We start from the raw sequence: 17,723 nt of genomic DNA, 5'->3' as shown, positions 1-17,723 counted from the left end.
TTTACAACTTGATTACATATTTTTTCTCATCAGATTATTGATTACATATTATCAGATTATTATAATAATTTTTTCAAAATCAAATTTACAATTAAAAAATTTGTCAATTTATTTGAGTATAATTTATTTTATTAAGAAAATTCATTCAATTATTCGATTCGAATTCGTTTTTTAATAGGTCTACTCAGAAGTATGTCAGAAAATCCACTGAATGGAGTTGCTTTATTTAATATACATCGCAAAAAGAAGTTTAAATTTTCATATATGAACTATATTTTGATTAACTTTTTAAATCGTCATTATTATGTTTAATTTTATATTTTATTATTATTACACACCGGTTTGTATAACTATAATATTTTTTAACAATTTTATGCTCTGTAATACTTTCTATTTTATTATATTTGTGTTCGAAATTATCATTTTTTAAAATAGGATTTGTTCTAATAAATTTTTAATGTTTCAAAATATTTCAATTATAAAAAAAATATATTACTTCCCCCCCCCTCCCCATCCCCGTAGAAAATTTCTCTACGCACCTGGTTTATTGAGCATTGAAAAATATTATAAATAAAATCTCTAATGATTTAATATTTGACGAATACGTGACAATGACTAATAGGCTAAAACTTCGTTGTGTCTGTCAAATAATTAAGTGTTTTATAATTTATATATTATATTATACAGTGGCGTATCCAGGATTTTCTTATAGGGGGGGAAATTATTATATTTCTATTTTTAACTATTATTTACTAATTCGTGCTTATGGATAGGATATTACAAGCCTCTTTTTTATTATTTCAAGTTAGGTATATTATATTTAATAAAGTTTTTTTAAATGTAAAGGTTTATTTATATGTAAAGTTGAAATAAAGTGTAATGTCATTTTTTTTATAAAATTTGCTTTAAAAACTAGCCTCAGCTTAAATTCTCATACAATATAAGTAGAATATAATTTTTTTTATTGAAAATACTAATAGTAGTTTAAAATATTGACTAGAAAATAATTAAATTAACAAGTTTTTTTTAACTTCTTATCAAATACAAGATTTTTAATTATTTAGTTTGTCTTTGGAACCAAATCTCTATGTATATTTAACAGAGCTAACCCATTTAGCCAAGATTCAGTACTTCGTAAATATGTTTTCAAACTTCTCAAGTTGGAAAAAGTTCTTTCATTCGTATATGTTGTAATAGGCAAACATGCAAGAATATAAAACAACTTCGAAATATTAGGAAATTGAGCCAAGGTTTCTTTACACCGATTGAGCGCATCAATAGCATGCTCAGGTAAAATAGCTAAACGTATAAATATTTATACCACAATTCGAATTCACTGATTAAATTTATTTCAGTATCAATCTCATAGGAATAAAATTTTTCTAAATATTTAATTTTACCAATAGTGGCATTAGAAAATGAAGAAGGATCTTTGGGTAATAAAACTTGAAGATTGCTAAAGACTTGTTTTTTATCTAAAACCCGTACTTTTATTTGCTATAAAAAAGTATCTAAGAATGGGATGAAAATGGATATTTTATAATATTCTTCAGTTGAGCCAATATTTATTTTCATCTCAATAATGGCCTAGGTGCTAGACGAGGTTTAATTAGTATTATATCATAAAATTTAGCCTTCGATTCAACGTCTAGATAAATATTATGAAAATATTTATCTACATTCATTCTTATTGTATCTACCTGTTCATGTATATTTTCCGCCAAATCAATAACTTGAACCAAATCTAAATTTGGTTTTTGTAAATTTCTACAAAGTAGTGAGCTAAAAATAATTTATTGATGCAACTAGCAGCAATGATAAACTCTGATTGATCAATTGAATTCAATAATGATATCGCTGCTAACGACACATTACTTTTTTCATGCTCAGCCTTATTTATAAATTATCGTTTGATTTCAATCTCTTTGACTAAATATTTTTACATAATATTTTTGAATAATATGTTGGAAAATTGATATTCAAATATTTGTAAAATTTTGATTGGTGGGGGGGGGGGTCTGGGGGGTGGGGGTAAAATTTTTATTAGCTTAAAATGATATTTATGAAAATAGTCAAATTTGCGATGGGGGGGGAATTTCCCCCTTTCCCCCCCATTGGTTACGCGCCTGATATTATATACCATCTCGATACATATTTATATTATAAAATCGACATTTTTTTATTACTTTTGTAATAGTTTATTCATTTTTTTTGATTTATATTATATTGCATAGAATAAAAACTGAATTAAAATACCAACATATTATATAGACTAGTACTATTTTAGTTATACCCGAAATCATCAATTGTTGGCAGGTGTATTCGCGCGAGTCTATGCTGTACTTATGTCTATAACTAAGAAATTTACGAGGGATAAATTAACAAGACTCTACATGCCATAGGCGCATAGCAGGAGCTTCAGGGAGGCCCAAGTTAATTTGGGGTAAATATATTTTGATTATTATAAGTCATTAGAAAAAAATGTGGATTCCAAGTTTGGGAACCAAAATATTTTTCTTGGGAGTGGGGGTTCTTCTCTGTGCCCCTTTTCATAACTTCGAGACTTCATGCCAGTACTAGCTATTAATTTACAATTTTTTTTATTGATTTGCTGATTGTTTAGGTATTTCATAGAAGAGCATTTTATTTAATTAAAAGGAATTTTACAGTTGTACCTTCTTGGTAATATAAGTAAAAGACTATTAGAGATTCATGATAGTGTTTATTTAAAAACTCAAACTTATAAGACCCAATTATTTTCTCATTATAAAATATGAAAATATGGTCTATAATATATAATGTAAAATATATTATATACATCGAATGAAACTTTTCTATAATGATTAGCATTATTCTGATAATTTTCAAAATGTTAGAAAAGTTATGCTTAAATTTCTCTTAAATATTTAGAGTATTTAAAATTAAACCACTTTTATATAATATCTTTAATATTTTTAAAAGCTGCATTTTACGTTATGCCCTCGAGAATACTACACAATTTCAGAATATTTCCAGAATATATTTTTTTATTCAAATGCCAAATTATTACAATCGAAAAACAAAACGAATCAAATTTTATAATCTATAATCACAAAAAAAAATAAAATTTAAAAAAATAAAAAGAAAATTATGAATTCAAAAAAAATGAATTGAAATATAAAATTTTGTATCCTTTTTATAGGGATGCGAATAATAACTTAAAAAAATAATTAAAAATTAACAAGTTAAAAATACATTTTTTAAAAATTACAAACCACCTATCATGCCAAAAATTCAAATTATAAACTAAAAATACATTTATTAAAAATTATAATAATCATAATTATAAGGACTTTACAATAATCAACTTTTATAAATCTAAAAATAAAAGGTTAATGCGATTAAACTAAAACATAAATTATAAAAATATAAATGACTGTCCAAACGCAATACATAATTTACCAAAAATCAAATTTTACAAAACAAAATCCCAATTTATGACACTGCATATTATGTCAAGTTATATTAGGATGTTAATTTTTTCCTGTTTTAAAAAAAATTCTATTGACTTAGTTTTGAACCAACGTTCCATGAAATGTTCATAATGATAGCTTTTTTTAAATATAGTCTCCCATTGCACATTCTTACCTAATTCTATAAAATCTTTTAAATGGATTATATTATTTAAAAATATCATATATATCATAACCCCGTTTTTTATCGCCATCGGAACAAACTAATATTGCGGAAATGGAAAATTCGTTATAAAATTTTAATTAATAACCAGAAAGGAACTAAGCTAATATACTAATGTTTTTAAATAATAGTTCGAGATGGGTGTTTTTAGTGCAGCTAATTTTGGCTTTGAAATGACTAGACTAGAACTATAAAATATGTCTGAAAAATTAGGAATTTTTAGGAGAATAATTCTATATTACCTTGATTACTATAAATAATTTAAATATTAACTGAATAAATTAAAATTATTTAAAAACAATAATAAAAACTTTAATAGATTATTGATATATTATTTTGATATTTTCAAACACTGGCTAAAAATATTATATTGGCGATTACATAAGATTAAAACATTTAATAATTCATTAAATAAAGGTCAAATTATTGTATAACATTAAAAATAGAAGTGATAAATATAATCATTAATAAAAACTCTCGCTAGTCGTAGATTTTTTTATGTACTTTCTTCGTGATGTTATCGTTTTAGTTATAAAATCCCATTCATCTTTTTCCCCATTTTTATAAGATTCATTTGTACTTATAGTATTTGATGTAATATTTGCTTTTCTTGATATTCCTTTACTAGCAGATAAATTTTGTGAGTCATCTGATGTTATATAATCCTTTTGAGTGAAATCATTATATTTTTGATAACTGCAATCTTTGAAATTCTGTTTATTAACATTTTCAAAATTTGAACTACATCTTGTATAATTTTTATTAATGTTTAAATCTTGAAAAGAAACTTGATCCTTAAAATCAAAAGAATTTTGAGAAATTTGAGTATTATTCGAAATTCGAGAAGAACTTGTATCTGTCATACTCATATAGGAAGATAAATCTGAGTTCTGTTTTGGGGGCCAAATGGCTGTAATTTGGGAAAAATATATAATTAATTACTAATAAAAGTATATATCACTTTCATGTTCATGAGAACTATTAATGGTTGAAATTTCATTCAAATTACAGGCAAAAGATTTTGATCTTGAAATACCTTAAAAAATAAAATTTAATTATATTTCTTAGTTTTTTATCGATAAATATATGAAAATCTACGAATTTTATATAATAAATTATTTTAATAAATTTCAATTTTTTAATTAATTAAATTATAAAAATTTAACATATTTAATTTGTGTTGCACTTAATTTTTGCCCCGTTTATAGTAAAATGTTAATTGTTATAATAGATTAAAGATTTATATGAAGTAAGAAAAATAACTTTTTCTCAGTATATTTTCCCTAGATTTTGAATCCGTATCAAGAGCCAATAAGTAACCATTGAAAGATTCTTTAAAATATTTTAGAGGGATTAAAGATTCATTATCTCCAAAATTTAAATATAGTCTTTCATTGGAATGTATATTTTCCTGTGATACTATGCTCATACTTTTAGTTAAAGATAAAGCAATAGTTTCCTTTTTAAATTAATAATAGTTTATAACCAATGAAAATTTATTAACTTCTGATGAATATCCTTCGCAATATCTACCAACGTTCGTGGAATTGCTTTCTTTGAGACCAACAATAGTAAAAGGGGATTTTTGAGATTGGGGTTTATGGAGTATACTATCATTCGAGTTTTCATCTATTTCGTCATATTCATTTTTCTTTTTTTCCAAAAAATATAATGAACCCAATTTTGATTCTTCATTGAATTTATTATGATGTGAATTTTCAGTGTTATGCTTATCCAATTGATGATATTCAAGTTCATTTCGCCATTTTATATATCTTCTATTAGCATAAGGATATTGAGTTAATAATAAAATTAAACTGCGACTTATTAAATCTAATTCCAATCCTTTATACATTTTTTGTTTTGTTAAAAGATTATAATGATAATTATTCATAACATCTATGTAAACTATTTCCTTATTAGGTTTAAAATGGAATTCACTAAGTAATATAGGATATGCTTGAATATTAATTGATGGGTTATTTATTATGCCTGTTCTTGGGTCATGATCTTTGTTTATTCGAACTGAATATTCAGAAATGCGCCTATTATAATTAATATTATCTTTCAATTCATGATATTGATTTGGATCATCATATTTATCCTTAAATTAAATCAATGCAAGGGTTTTAAGTAAACTATATAATTTTACTGTATTATCGGAGAGTGCCTTTTGCTAATTAATTATTATAAATATATGTAATTTTGATAGTAATTATACCTTAAATTCCATTGTAAATATGTGTTGAAAAGTTTGTATTGTAATAGGAGGGTTACGTTCTTCTTCCGATAACATTGCAATATCCAGAAGATCTTTTATCTTATTTATATATTTATTTCCCTTCGCTTTGATTTCTCTGCATCTTTTTTGAACCCATTGTTTTAACTCTTCATCTTCAATCATAAGTTTATCTTCATCAAACTCAATTCCCTTAATTTATATGATAGGCCCATATTTTTAAATATAAATGTCATCTTTATTTATTTGTAGAGCACCAGCACTTCATAAATGAGATCAAATATTTATTAATATTAATATAATTGTAGGTATAAAATTTAAGTAAAAGTAGACCTCATATGTTGAAATCATAGCTTGCAAAACGTATTGCCAAGCCAACTTTCCTGGTATATTTGTACCCCCTTTTATCTTCTTTCTTCTTTTTTTCTTAGTCACATTAGGAATTGTGAGACCTAATATAGTTAAAATTTTATATAGATTGATATAGATCTATTATTTATAATATTGATGGTTTACTACATTAAAGAAAGGAAAACAATTCTTTTTAAATTTAAAGAGTATATAAATCGACTATCTAAAAAAAGAGGAGAGGTTTCCTTAACTTAATAATATTATAAAGTTTTACAAAAATTAAGCATACTTTATATATTTAGAATAAGCTTTAAATTTTCAGTTTAACAATGTGGATATTGATATTTTATTTATTTTTTTGTTATTTGAACAATCTCAAAATAGGAATAATATGACCTAAGTTTAATATTTTTTATGTAATTAGGATACTTAATATTTTAGCGATAATGTTTATTATGGGTCTAATGAATAATATTTCCTACATATAAATATCATTTATTTTTTTGACTGTTCCCTAATTAATAAAATCGTTATTTTGTGTAATTTTTAATTACATTTATTTTATACAGCCAAAAGATTATAATTTAAAAATATATAGTGTAGTATTGGCATACGGAATCATTTGGGATTCGGAATCCGTTTTATTCGGAATTTGTTTTTTAAATATTTTTAAAAAAAATATTCCGAATTCCCATGCTAAATTATATTTTTTTCTCCCTTTGGTGCTGGCACCAGAAAATTTTATTTAGAGATATTTTAATTGTTATAATAAAATAAATGTAAATTATAAAAAAGGATTTAATTAAAATGCCAAAATAAGGGTTTTAAAAAGAGAATGTTTAAAAAAGTAAATAGTATAAAATTAAAGTATACAATGAATGAAAAGGGATAAGGTTAAGAAGACATTTTTGTTTTTGTAAATTTATATAAAATCATAAATATTTTCACATGAATAGAAATTTTTAAAAAATCCGAATTAATATAAAATATTTATTGCAACTTGTGTTTCCACTAATTATTTATCTAAATTTTTGATTCTATAAAAGAGAAATATGCCCATACGTTTGATGTGAAGGACTCGATCGATAGCAATGGTAAAAATTACTCAAATATTTGTTCATGAATAAAATAAATTAGACTTAACCAATATTGATCATATTCCTGGCAATTCTCTGCTCCTTACCGACAAGGATTTATACTACATGAAATGTTAAAGAGTCAGATTGCAACGGAAAAAATTATTCACTATATTTTATTTAAAAAAAAGTGACATTAGATTTAACAACTATTGAGCTTTTCTTGCTCTTTTGTCTCAAGTTGAAGAACATAAGGAAAGAGGTAATAAATGTTATTTATCATATAGTTATAGTTATTAAAATATTGTATTCTAATAAATTATAATAGTCCTGTATAGGGCTTTAAAGTGATAAAATTTAAAATATTAATACTTTTTATTTAAGAATAAATTCCTTTTAAACTATTCACAAAAATCCAAAGTATGCCATAAAATAATAAAAATTAATAAATTTATACTGGGTCAGGCTGGAAAAATATTAACTTCCTGTATAGGGCTGTGAAATGATAATTTAAAATATTAATACTTTTTATTTACTAATAAATTCCTTTTAAACTATTCGCAAAAATCTAAAGTATGCCATAGAATAATAAAAACTAACAAATTTATACTGGGTCAGGCTGGAAAAATATTAACTCCATTTTAAATGTAAGGTTTTCTAAAAATTAGGCTGAGCGAGGGCTATCTTTTTTTATATTTAACGATTAGGGAAAGAAGGGATATTAAATAAAATATTTATTTATATGTTCACAGATAAGTCAATTGTTTACCAATGAGGAAAATTATGTGAACGTTATATAAATTGCTACCAAAATCGCAAAGGTTTCAAACAAAGATTCGCGCTTTCAAATTATCCATAATATTACTAATAGTCCTTGTTCAAAAAATGTTGACCATAAAATTACATGGAAAAATAGGTGCTACCAATAATATTTTAAAAAGGACCTCTTCCTTTATTTCATATTTAAATGATCGTGGGCGTCGAATCATAATTTATTCTCAAATAATTAGACAAAATAACTATCTTAGGTCATAACGTGTTTTTACCTAGCCATAGGACATATAGAACTAATATCTGTCCTAAATATTTAGAAGGGGAAAGTATTAAAAATTGAACAAAATAAAATATGGGTAGGATCTGTCGAATATGTGTATTGAATTAATTATAAATTTAAAGAAATTTTAATATAAATTGTGAAGATATAATGTTTAAATTGTAAAGTTAATCGAATGGTTAAATTTAAGAAAATTAAAGGAAAATTATATAAAATAATATCGATGGTAAGTAATATAAATATAGAGATAAAAAATGTAATATTAAGAAGAAAAAGAAAGGGAAACCTTTTTTATTTTGACTTTGATTTTATATTTTTACATTTTATGTTTTGATTTTAATTATATTTAATAAATTGGCATCTTCAATTCATGTTCAAATATTAAATTTTCAACTTCTAACAGGAACGTGTGCTGGAAGAATTTTAACACCATTTATTGTGTCTAGTCTGTAAAAAACTATGAAATTAAATGATTTTGAAGCTCCCAACAAAGATATATCAATCATAGGCAAATTAAGCTATTTTTATAGTGACCACATATACGCCCCAAATTAATTCATGTACATAAAATATATTTATTTTTTATTTCAACTGTTAAAAATATTTAGGAGCTTCACGGTAGAATATAAGGTGCGAGTGTTTCAAGAACAGCCTTAAATGTTCAACGAAATGTCATATTGCATTGAATAATTGTTACAATAAATAATTTTTTTTTTAATTCGGATTTTTAAAAATATAATTCATGTGAAAATATTTATGATTTTATAAAAAAATTTAAAAAAATGTTTTCTTAACTTTATCCCTTTTCATTCATTATTTTATACTATTTATTTTTTAAACATTCTTTTTAAATCCCTTATTTTGGCATTTTATATTTCCTTTTTATAATTTATATCATTTATTTTATTATAACAAATAAAATATCTCTAAATGAAATTTTATGGTGCTAGCCCGACGGCAAAAAAAGGAAAAAAAAAATATAATGATTCAGAATATTTTTAAAAAAATATTTAAAAAAAAGATTCCGAATAAAACGTGGGGATTCAAAATCCCACTTCCGTATTTCAATACGACAGTTATATCTAAAAACCATTTATTTTTATAAATAAAATCGAAACCCATTTTTATGTTTTATTTTTTTAATAGTAATAATTATTTAATAAACATTCTGCCAATAGTTATTTTTTTACTCATTGTTTAAAAAAGTGTGCAATAATCTCTTCAGAATCTGTTTTTAGTGATGCTAGTGATATTGACAGTCCCCATCACTGCAGACTGATCTCTGATAAATGAAATTTTGGTATTTCTAAAAAGAAATCTTAGATATATTAATTTCAAATTTCATAATATATTTGTTTATGACTAATTATGTAAATAGATTAATGTTATTACTTATTATATAAATAAGTAATTTATCAATAAAAATATTTTATATACTTTTAGAATTGCAATTGAATTGAATATAAACTATAACTGATCATTATAATATATTTAAATGACATATGTTATGGTATAGTAAAATTATAGATGTTATACTAATAAAAAGTAAAATTAAAACCATTGGTATCTTTACAAAATACAAAATTAGATATGATAGATCGGTAATCAGCCGATATCAATTTAATATCTGGAATATCGGATCGGATCGGCCTCCAAAAAGTGGTATCGGTTAGTGTTGTTAAATTACCTAACTTTGACCATTTCTATTGTGGTTTAGTCAAGCTTTTAGCCTAAAATATTGAAATAAATCTCTAAGTTGAGTCTCAACCTCAAGATCGATTCGAATATTTTTGGATAAAAACATGGCTAGGCTGTTTTCTAGTTGACTAAAGTTAGGTGGTTTAACAACACTAGTATCGGTACACCCCTATAAATAAGATATTCCTTTATTCCATTTTTCTATTAAAAAAAGATGAACTTAATTTTTTATTAACGAATAAAAAATTTTCCTCTTCTGATAATTTACATCTGAAATCTTTTTAGGGCATTGACAAGGCAATTCCGGCTGGCTATTTAATTATTTCAAACAATTATTTTTTTTAAGGAGAAATAAAATAAGGGGAAAAAAATTTCCACATCTCTCCAAATTCTATGTTTTAAAGAAAAGTTTATTTAGCTGTGCCACATAAAATCTCTAAAGAAAAAATCTTGTCAATCAGTGAGAATTTGCTCAAATACCTTTACATTTTAAGCAATATATTTAGCCTCAAAAATGGGGCTTCAAATATTTCAAGGTTTTCACATTGCTTATGATTTTAAAATATTTCTGAGGGAATGAATATAAAGACAGATTAACACCAGAGCCCGATTTATTGGCCACGCTAATAGAGCTTGCTTTATTTTATTAAATACCAGTGTATAATGTATAGTAAATTATATTAATGAGTCCCAATAAATTTTTTCAGAAAAATACCAACATTTTCTGATAAAGACTTCTTTCTTTTTAAATTTGGGGGATTATCGTAGGGATTCGAACCGAACCCGAACCCGGAGTAGAAAATTTTTTAAAAAATATTTCTGAACTCAAACAGAACCTGAACCCCATTTATAAAATTTCCAAAACCCCGAACCGAACCCAGGAATTTATTTGAACCCGGGTTCAGTGAATATTGTTTAAAATCATATGTATATCTTCTTTTCCAAAAAATTTAAATTTTAATCCGGTTGATATAGCAGAGAAAAAAAAACAAGTAAATATTCAAAATTAACAAATTATATTTTTATACCAATCAATATCTCTTCCCTAGGACATATGTAAAGCAGAACTTTAAAATCTTTAAAAAATATAAGCGACAAGATAAGAGCCCTTACATCAGAATCTAAAGAATATTATTTTTTAAAACAAAATCTACAAATTTTTTAATTTAAAATATAATTATTCTTGTTTTTTGGGAACTTGTAGTCCCACCTCCGTTTTTATAGAATAAGGTTTTATTTTATTTTATATTTGATATGTTAATTTTCATATAATTTTATTTGATAGATTATTATAGTATTATTAAAAAAATATATTTAAAAAAAATTTAAGATATTCGTAAAATTGCAAATAAAATATTAATAATTTAATGAGATTTTTTAATATTTCAATTTATATAAATATAAAATGTATAAATCCTTAAATATTACAGATATTACTTAATAAAGATGAATAGATTTGTGCGTAAAGACATCTTGTTAATTTATAGAGTAGGATTAAATCCATATCCACGCCCATGATGATAATAGTTCGGATGAAGTTATTGAACAAGATGATTTAGAGAAATTGATACAACTTAAAGAAATGCAGGAGAAAATACTAAAATGAGGACCAAAGATTACTGAGAAAAGTATGATAATTATTGAATTTAGCGATTTTAAAAGATTGGATAAGATGGAAAATATTTTGCATTTTTGGGTGCCTGTTAAGCTTCAGTACCCTAATTGAATATTTTATCCTAAATTTTATTTGTTATTCTTGAAATCCAAATTAATTTATTATATTTTCATGTAAATATGTTTAATAGAGGTGAGCGTTGAAAGATCTTTTTCACATTTAAATTTCATTGTTTCAATGCATAAATAAAGGATGATCAAACAACTCTTGGAAAATATTATGCTAATACATCTAAATAAAATTTTAAAATTGATGCGTGACTATGCTTTGTATTTTTAAATATATTTTGCTTATGAATAAAAATTTTATTTTTTATTCTAAATTTATGTCTGGATTAATAATTATGATTTAAACATAATTTTTTTTTATCAATTCAAAAATTCTAAACTCAAGCTGAACCCGAAATCAAGACCGGTTCTAAAATATTCTCTTGAACTGAACCCGAATCCAACCCTCTTAATTTTTTTAGATTGAACCTAACCCGAACAGAACCCACTTCAATTTATTTTACCTTGAACCGAACCGAATCCGACAGAAATTTTTGCCGGATTCGCATCCCTGCATAAACGTAGTCAAGTGGAAAGAAAAAGTGGCCTTCCACTCCCCTCGACAAATTTACAAGTTTTTAAATATTAATTGCCTTCCTCCTTAAAAATAAATAACATAATTCTAAATTCAAACTCCGGCTATGAATGGTTAGAAGACATCCCCTGTTCAAATATTGGCTTCCTAATGACTGGCGAACAACTACACATATCCATAGAGTCTAGGTTTAATGCCGTTGTTATACCTTCTATTTGCGTTGTTGCTGCCTATATTTTCTAAAAAAACTTAAAGTTCATTATGACATATGACCAGGGGAGGGGACAATGATTGGTATAAACAAATTAGTTTATTGTTTATTTTTGTCTCGGCAATATCACCGGATTTGAATTAATATTTTTTGGATAGAAAGAGAGAAAGTAAAGACCATGGCTTCATCATAAGCTGATCATAAATTAGAAGAATCCATGATGTTTTGTATATGAGCCCTCTTAAGACTACGTCTAATTATTTAATTAATCGCTACATGCCTTCAATATGCCTTTGACTATATCATAATTAAGACATGCCATTCTTAGGAATCAACCGATTTTTTACATTTTATAAACGCATATGGTTGAACGATGCCACGTCTCTATGGTTTATGACAAATCTCAATTGTTTATCTGATAAGAGTTTACGTAAGTTATGACTTGGCAATGCTTCCAATCATTCATGACTACTGGTACAATCAGTATTTTGTAATGGCTGAATATATTCCAAAGGGAGATATATAGCGAGTATTTTAAGAAATTTGTAAAACAGCTTCGGAAAAGGCCAAAGATTTTTAGGTAGTGTCAAGGCAATTTAAATGGTTATCTTTGGGGGTGATAAAAGAAGATATCCTTAGCCTTATCTTGTTTATCAAACTTTCCAAAGATGGAATATAAATATAAACCATTTTCAAATGTAATTTTGAGAAATCTCATTTAAAATCTCCAAATTTAATTATAAGAAATTTTTTAACATATTTCCAAACACTTCATAAAAACAATTATTAATTTCAAATTTAAAAAAAAGATGATCCAAAAATTTGTAAAATATTCGGTAAAAATAATTTTAAAAAAAAGAAAAAAAGCTTTGGCATAAGATATTTCTTAAAATATTAATCTTGATTAATAATATTTTCATAATACCAGTTGGGGAAACTGCTTAGGATGTACCAAGAAGATTATTTAGAGGAAATTTAAAAAAGATGGTAAACCTAAATTATTTTAATTTTTTTAACCCAGCACCAAAGATCTAAATGCCCTACATACAATTATATTTATAGGGGGATATCCAAAAATTTTAATCTCCTTTGAATAATATTGTCTATAATTATGTTTCAATTAAATTTAAAAATATTCATATTTAAATAAAACTTTGAGATTCTATTTCAGGCGGTATATGTATTTCATTTCCATATTGATCCACAAAATATTCTTCTCCTTCCTCCCACACTTCACATTCCTCAAATTCATCTTCATCTACGGGCATCACAATATCTTCTCCGAAGAGGCTTTTTCTACTTTTTCTACTTTTTCTTTCGGGGGGTAGACCTAATTTCTCTCTCCTGATTCTTTCAGCCTCTTCTTTTTCTTGAATTTCCTTTTCTCTGGCCAATTTTTCCATTGTTAATTTTTGGAGATACTTAATTAAAGAAATTAATTTTTAAATTCACTGTAATTTGCATTACCAAGTCTTTAGGGTCTCCAGGTTTTATACTATTCATATATTTTTTGACCAAATTTCGATAACAAGCGTTTTTTAATATTGCTAACGACTATTTTATTATAAAACGTCTGTATTTATGTATAATTCTAATAACCTTGTTAAAAATTGCAGGGATTGTGGGCCATTTTTTGTGCAATACATTTATAGGGCAGCTTTTGGCTATTCTGGATAAAAATGCATATCTTTGAAACTTAAAAAACTTGGAACAAAAAATATTCATTCATTTTTGCTTTATATAAAAATTTATAATACTTTTGCAGATTCAGGTGAAGTTATAGCTTTTTTATAATGACGATACCCTATCACAAATCTAAAAATACATATATAATTTAGTTAAATTTGAAACCCCTTTATAACAAGGTTTGCCCATTTCAATCTTCTTCGCTTCTTTTTAGCCAAATATCTTCTTATATGCTTTTGCACAACAATAACTAAAAAAAATAATGTTTTTATTAAACTGATAATACTTGCTCCCCTAATTTTATGATAAATTTTTTTTTGTCGGTGAGCTTTAAAAACAGCTTGGATGTCAGCCACCAGCAAACTTCTCCTTTTTTGATAGCATTGCTCAATTAGCATTACATCTTTGGCATTTCTTATAAATATCTTTCAATCCATTTTTAATGAATTATTTATTGATATGGAATACCTTTGTTTTACCAACTCCATAATGTTTTGTTTCTTCAAAATTTGAAACAGATTTTAGAATATTCAAAACATTTTCTTTAACGTCTCCACTATATGTCGGCCAAGATGTTTTCGATAATGGATAGTATCTAAATTGTATTATCAAATATCGCAAATTATATTCATTAAAAAGTATATATTATACAGAAAAATGTTTTTTGACCGATTTTGAAAGTTTGAAGATATAGTAGGGGGTAAAAGATAAAACGAATTTATTTTTAAATTACCTTTTTAAAAATAGCTCATATTGCTTTCGATAAGCATATCCAGAGCGACATACTCTAATATTTTCCATTAACCCTAAATACATAACTTGATGCTCTACATTTATCTCATTGAAATAACCTAATTATATGAAAGTTATTAAATTTTTATTAGATTAATGCAATTAACCAGCTTTCTTATCTTCATTCGGTTTCAAGCATCTTATATAGTATAACTCCTCTTGCATCAAAACAGCTACCAATCTCGATAAACTAGATTTGAATTGCATTCCTGCCTAAATAATATCTTTTAAAAGAATATATATTTAACAATACAGATGGAGGTCTCTTTGCTTCGTCAATTTCTTCTTGAGTATAAAAATTTTTAAGTATAATATTCTCATTAGAATTCATAAAAATTTTAAGATCTTTGACAATGGAATCTTTATTTTTTTCTAGAAAATCTATTTTATATGATATATAATTTGTAAAGAAGAGGTTATAGTAATATTTTTTTAAAATACGTAATCACAATTTCTTTATCTTTTTGGCTGTGTTTATTAATTTGTTTAAAAAAGAAAGGGAAATTTGAGCAGTATCTGAAAATTCAAACGATCCATTAATGTATTTTTATTACCATTTATAAAAAAAAATTTATTCTGCATGGTTCGGGTTTTTATTTATTTTTAGTCTTGCCTGGCATGAATTTTTAAAATTATAGCATTTCGTGACCACTTCATGGCTTGCAGGTCTCATTTATACTATATGTACTTTTATAAATTAAGGATGTCCCATGGGTTATAAAAAAGAATGGATTTTTTGATAATTTCTACTATTTTGTTTTATTTTATTTTTATATTTCTTTACCGCTGGAATTTAAAAATAAATAAAAACTTCATTTGCTTAGCTAAAAAGATACTATATGCATTCAAGATACAAACTAGAAATATATAAAACTAAAAATAAAATAAAAATCAGTTTCTAGTTCCATCAAGAGTATAAAGTTAAAAATATATCAAGGAAAGGCATAAAAAAATTATAATTATTTTATTGAAAAAAAATTATTTGTAATAATTACAGATTACTTTTTAACCACAAAGAGTGTTTTTTTATTCACTATTAAAACGTTTTTACATTATTATGCAATTCAATTCCATATAATAAATTAAAAAAGGGAAAGTGATAAAAATTTGGATAGAAATGAATTAACCTTTTAATATTATACTATTTTTGCATAATTTTAAGTCAAACCTACATTATTTTTAATCTAATGTAATATACACTAATACGACAAAATTCGATTACTAATTTTGCATAAAATTTATTATTACTGTCAACGCTATATTTCACATGTCCAGCATAATGCTTGATTAGGAATGTCTAGATAACATTTTATTATATTTAAAATTAATAAGAATTCAAAATCAATTTGTAATATTTTTATGATAGGATAAAATATAATTTACATCTTTATTTAATGTCTTTTTTAGCGCCGCATCTGTACAGGAGGTATAAGTTGCAAAAAATTGGTTCGCACCTTGTCTACTCTCAAGGCTATGTAAAAATGTCATATCGGTTCTTTCTCCAGGCATTACACACTCTTCGTCCTTATTGATTAAAATAAATTATTATACTTAAAAGAAGCAATTTAAAAACAAAAACTTACTAAAACGTATATGATGCCTTTTTTATTTTCTTCGATTAAATCCAATATAGGCCTATTGTCAAAAAAGTCCACTTTTTCCCACTTATAAAAAAGAATTAAAATTATACAATATAAACAAAATAAAGTGAAACATCTGAATGTGTCCATGTCTAGTTTCCCTATCCAAAGAATAATAATTTCAATCGAATAGTAACAAATATAATAAATTAAATTTTTGTTTTTATTGCATGCATATTTGATATTATGATGATTTATGATTCGTGGATTATTAACTTATCTTAAAAAACTTTTAACCATAAATATGGTACCTAATATATTTTATTGAAGACATTGAGATAGATGAATATTATATAAAAATATAAGTTTTTAATTATTTTATAACTTCATCGTTGTTTACAATTAATGTTTTTTTTAAATATTCTCCTAAATTTTTATCCCAAATTTATGCATATTTTATTTTTGTGAAATTTGTCATTTAAAAAAGCTCTAAATTCTAAATCAATATTCCCTACAAGTATGATCAAGGTTAGCATATAAACATTCTTCAAAGCAATTATTATGCCACTAAGTGACTTAGAACAAGAATGCCGCATTATTCCAGGTACACCTATGAGTCAAAAGATAAAAATATCATAATTCAAATTTATTTCAATTTGTTTTGTGATAAATTATTAGTTAGAATTAGAATTTCATAAAGAGATTTATATTTTAAGTTATCATCCACAAATCGAGAATTCACAAATTTAATACTTGTTCTACAAATATTTTTTATTTATTTGTGAACCAACTCATTTGTTTTATAAAAAAAAAATTAAATTAATTAAATAATATATTTAAAATTATTCCAATAATTCGATTACGAATAATAGATGATATAATTTGACAAATATATACTCATTTTTTCTTTGAGTAGGCTTACTCTAAAGACCTCTTTTAAAAACGAATAGCTTTTCTATGAGCGTTTTATGGTTTTTTATTCTTAGCTTGTTTTAATTTTGAGCGTTTAAACAGGAGTCAATTTATATTTTTACAATCTTAAAATTTCTTTCAGGATTAATTGAATTATTAAATTCAAGAATATAAAAGAAGGGGAGTGATTAT

The 17,723-nt window shown here is 24.7% G+C and overlaps 1 protein-coding gene across 1 annotated transcript in view; it reads right to left on the bottom strand.

Moving 5' to 3' along the window:
- Positions 1-4,139: 4,139 nt before the first annotated feature.
- LOC135930221 (unconventional myosin-Ih-like) overlaps positions 4,140-17,723 on the bottom strand; it is a 33,696-nt gene continuing 20,112 nt past the window's right edge. Inside the window, exons 10-29 of the mRNA XM_065467004.1 lie at positions 16,623-16,703; positions 16,423-16,563; positions 16,288-16,336; positions 15,293-15,420; positions 15,147-15,252; positions 14,981-15,098; positions 14,716-14,842; positions 14,534-14,672; positions 14,413-14,497; positions 14,319-14,376; positions 14,161-14,265; positions 14,029-14,115; positions 13,715-13,982; positions 6,248-6,366; positions 5,897-6,106; positions 5,828-5,851; positions 5,180-5,779; positions 4,939-5,134; positions 4,637-4,711; positions 4,140-4,585 (exon numbers count right to left, since the gene is read on the bottom strand). Coding sequence (XP_065323076.1) covers positions 4,140-4,585; positions 4,637-4,711; positions 4,939-5,134; positions 5,180-5,779; positions 5,828-5,851; positions 5,897-6,106; positions 6,248-6,366; positions 13,715-13,982; positions 14,029-14,115; positions 14,161-14,265; positions 14,319-14,376; positions 14,413-14,497; positions 14,534-14,672; positions 14,716-14,842; positions 14,981-15,098; positions 15,147-15,252; positions 15,293-15,420; positions 16,288-16,336; positions 16,423-16,563; positions 16,623-16,703 — 3,162 coding nt within the window. The remainder of the gene's footprint in view (positions 4,586-4,636; positions 4,712-4,938; positions 5,135-5,179; positions 5,780-5,827; positions 5,852-5,896; positions 6,107-6,247; positions 6,367-13,714; positions 13,983-14,028; positions 14,116-14,160; positions 14,266-14,318; positions 14,377-14,412; positions 14,498-14,533; positions 14,673-14,715; positions 14,843-14,980; positions 15,099-15,146; positions 15,253-15,292; positions 15,421-16,287; positions 16,337-16,422; positions 16,564-16,622; positions 16,704-17,723) is intronic.

Source organism: Gordionus sp. m RMFG-2023, chromosome 5 (genome assembly GCF_954871325.1).
Source record: "Gordionus sp. m RMFG-2023 chromosome 5, tfGorSpeb1-WG-v2, whole genome shotgun sequence".
Lineage (NCBI taxonomy): Eukaryota > Metazoa > Nematomorpha > Gordioida > Chordodea > Parachordodidae > Gordionus > Gordionus sp. m RMFG-2023.
Note: the sequence above shows the minus strand (reverse complement) of the source record. Positions and strands in the feature narration are given on the sequence as shown.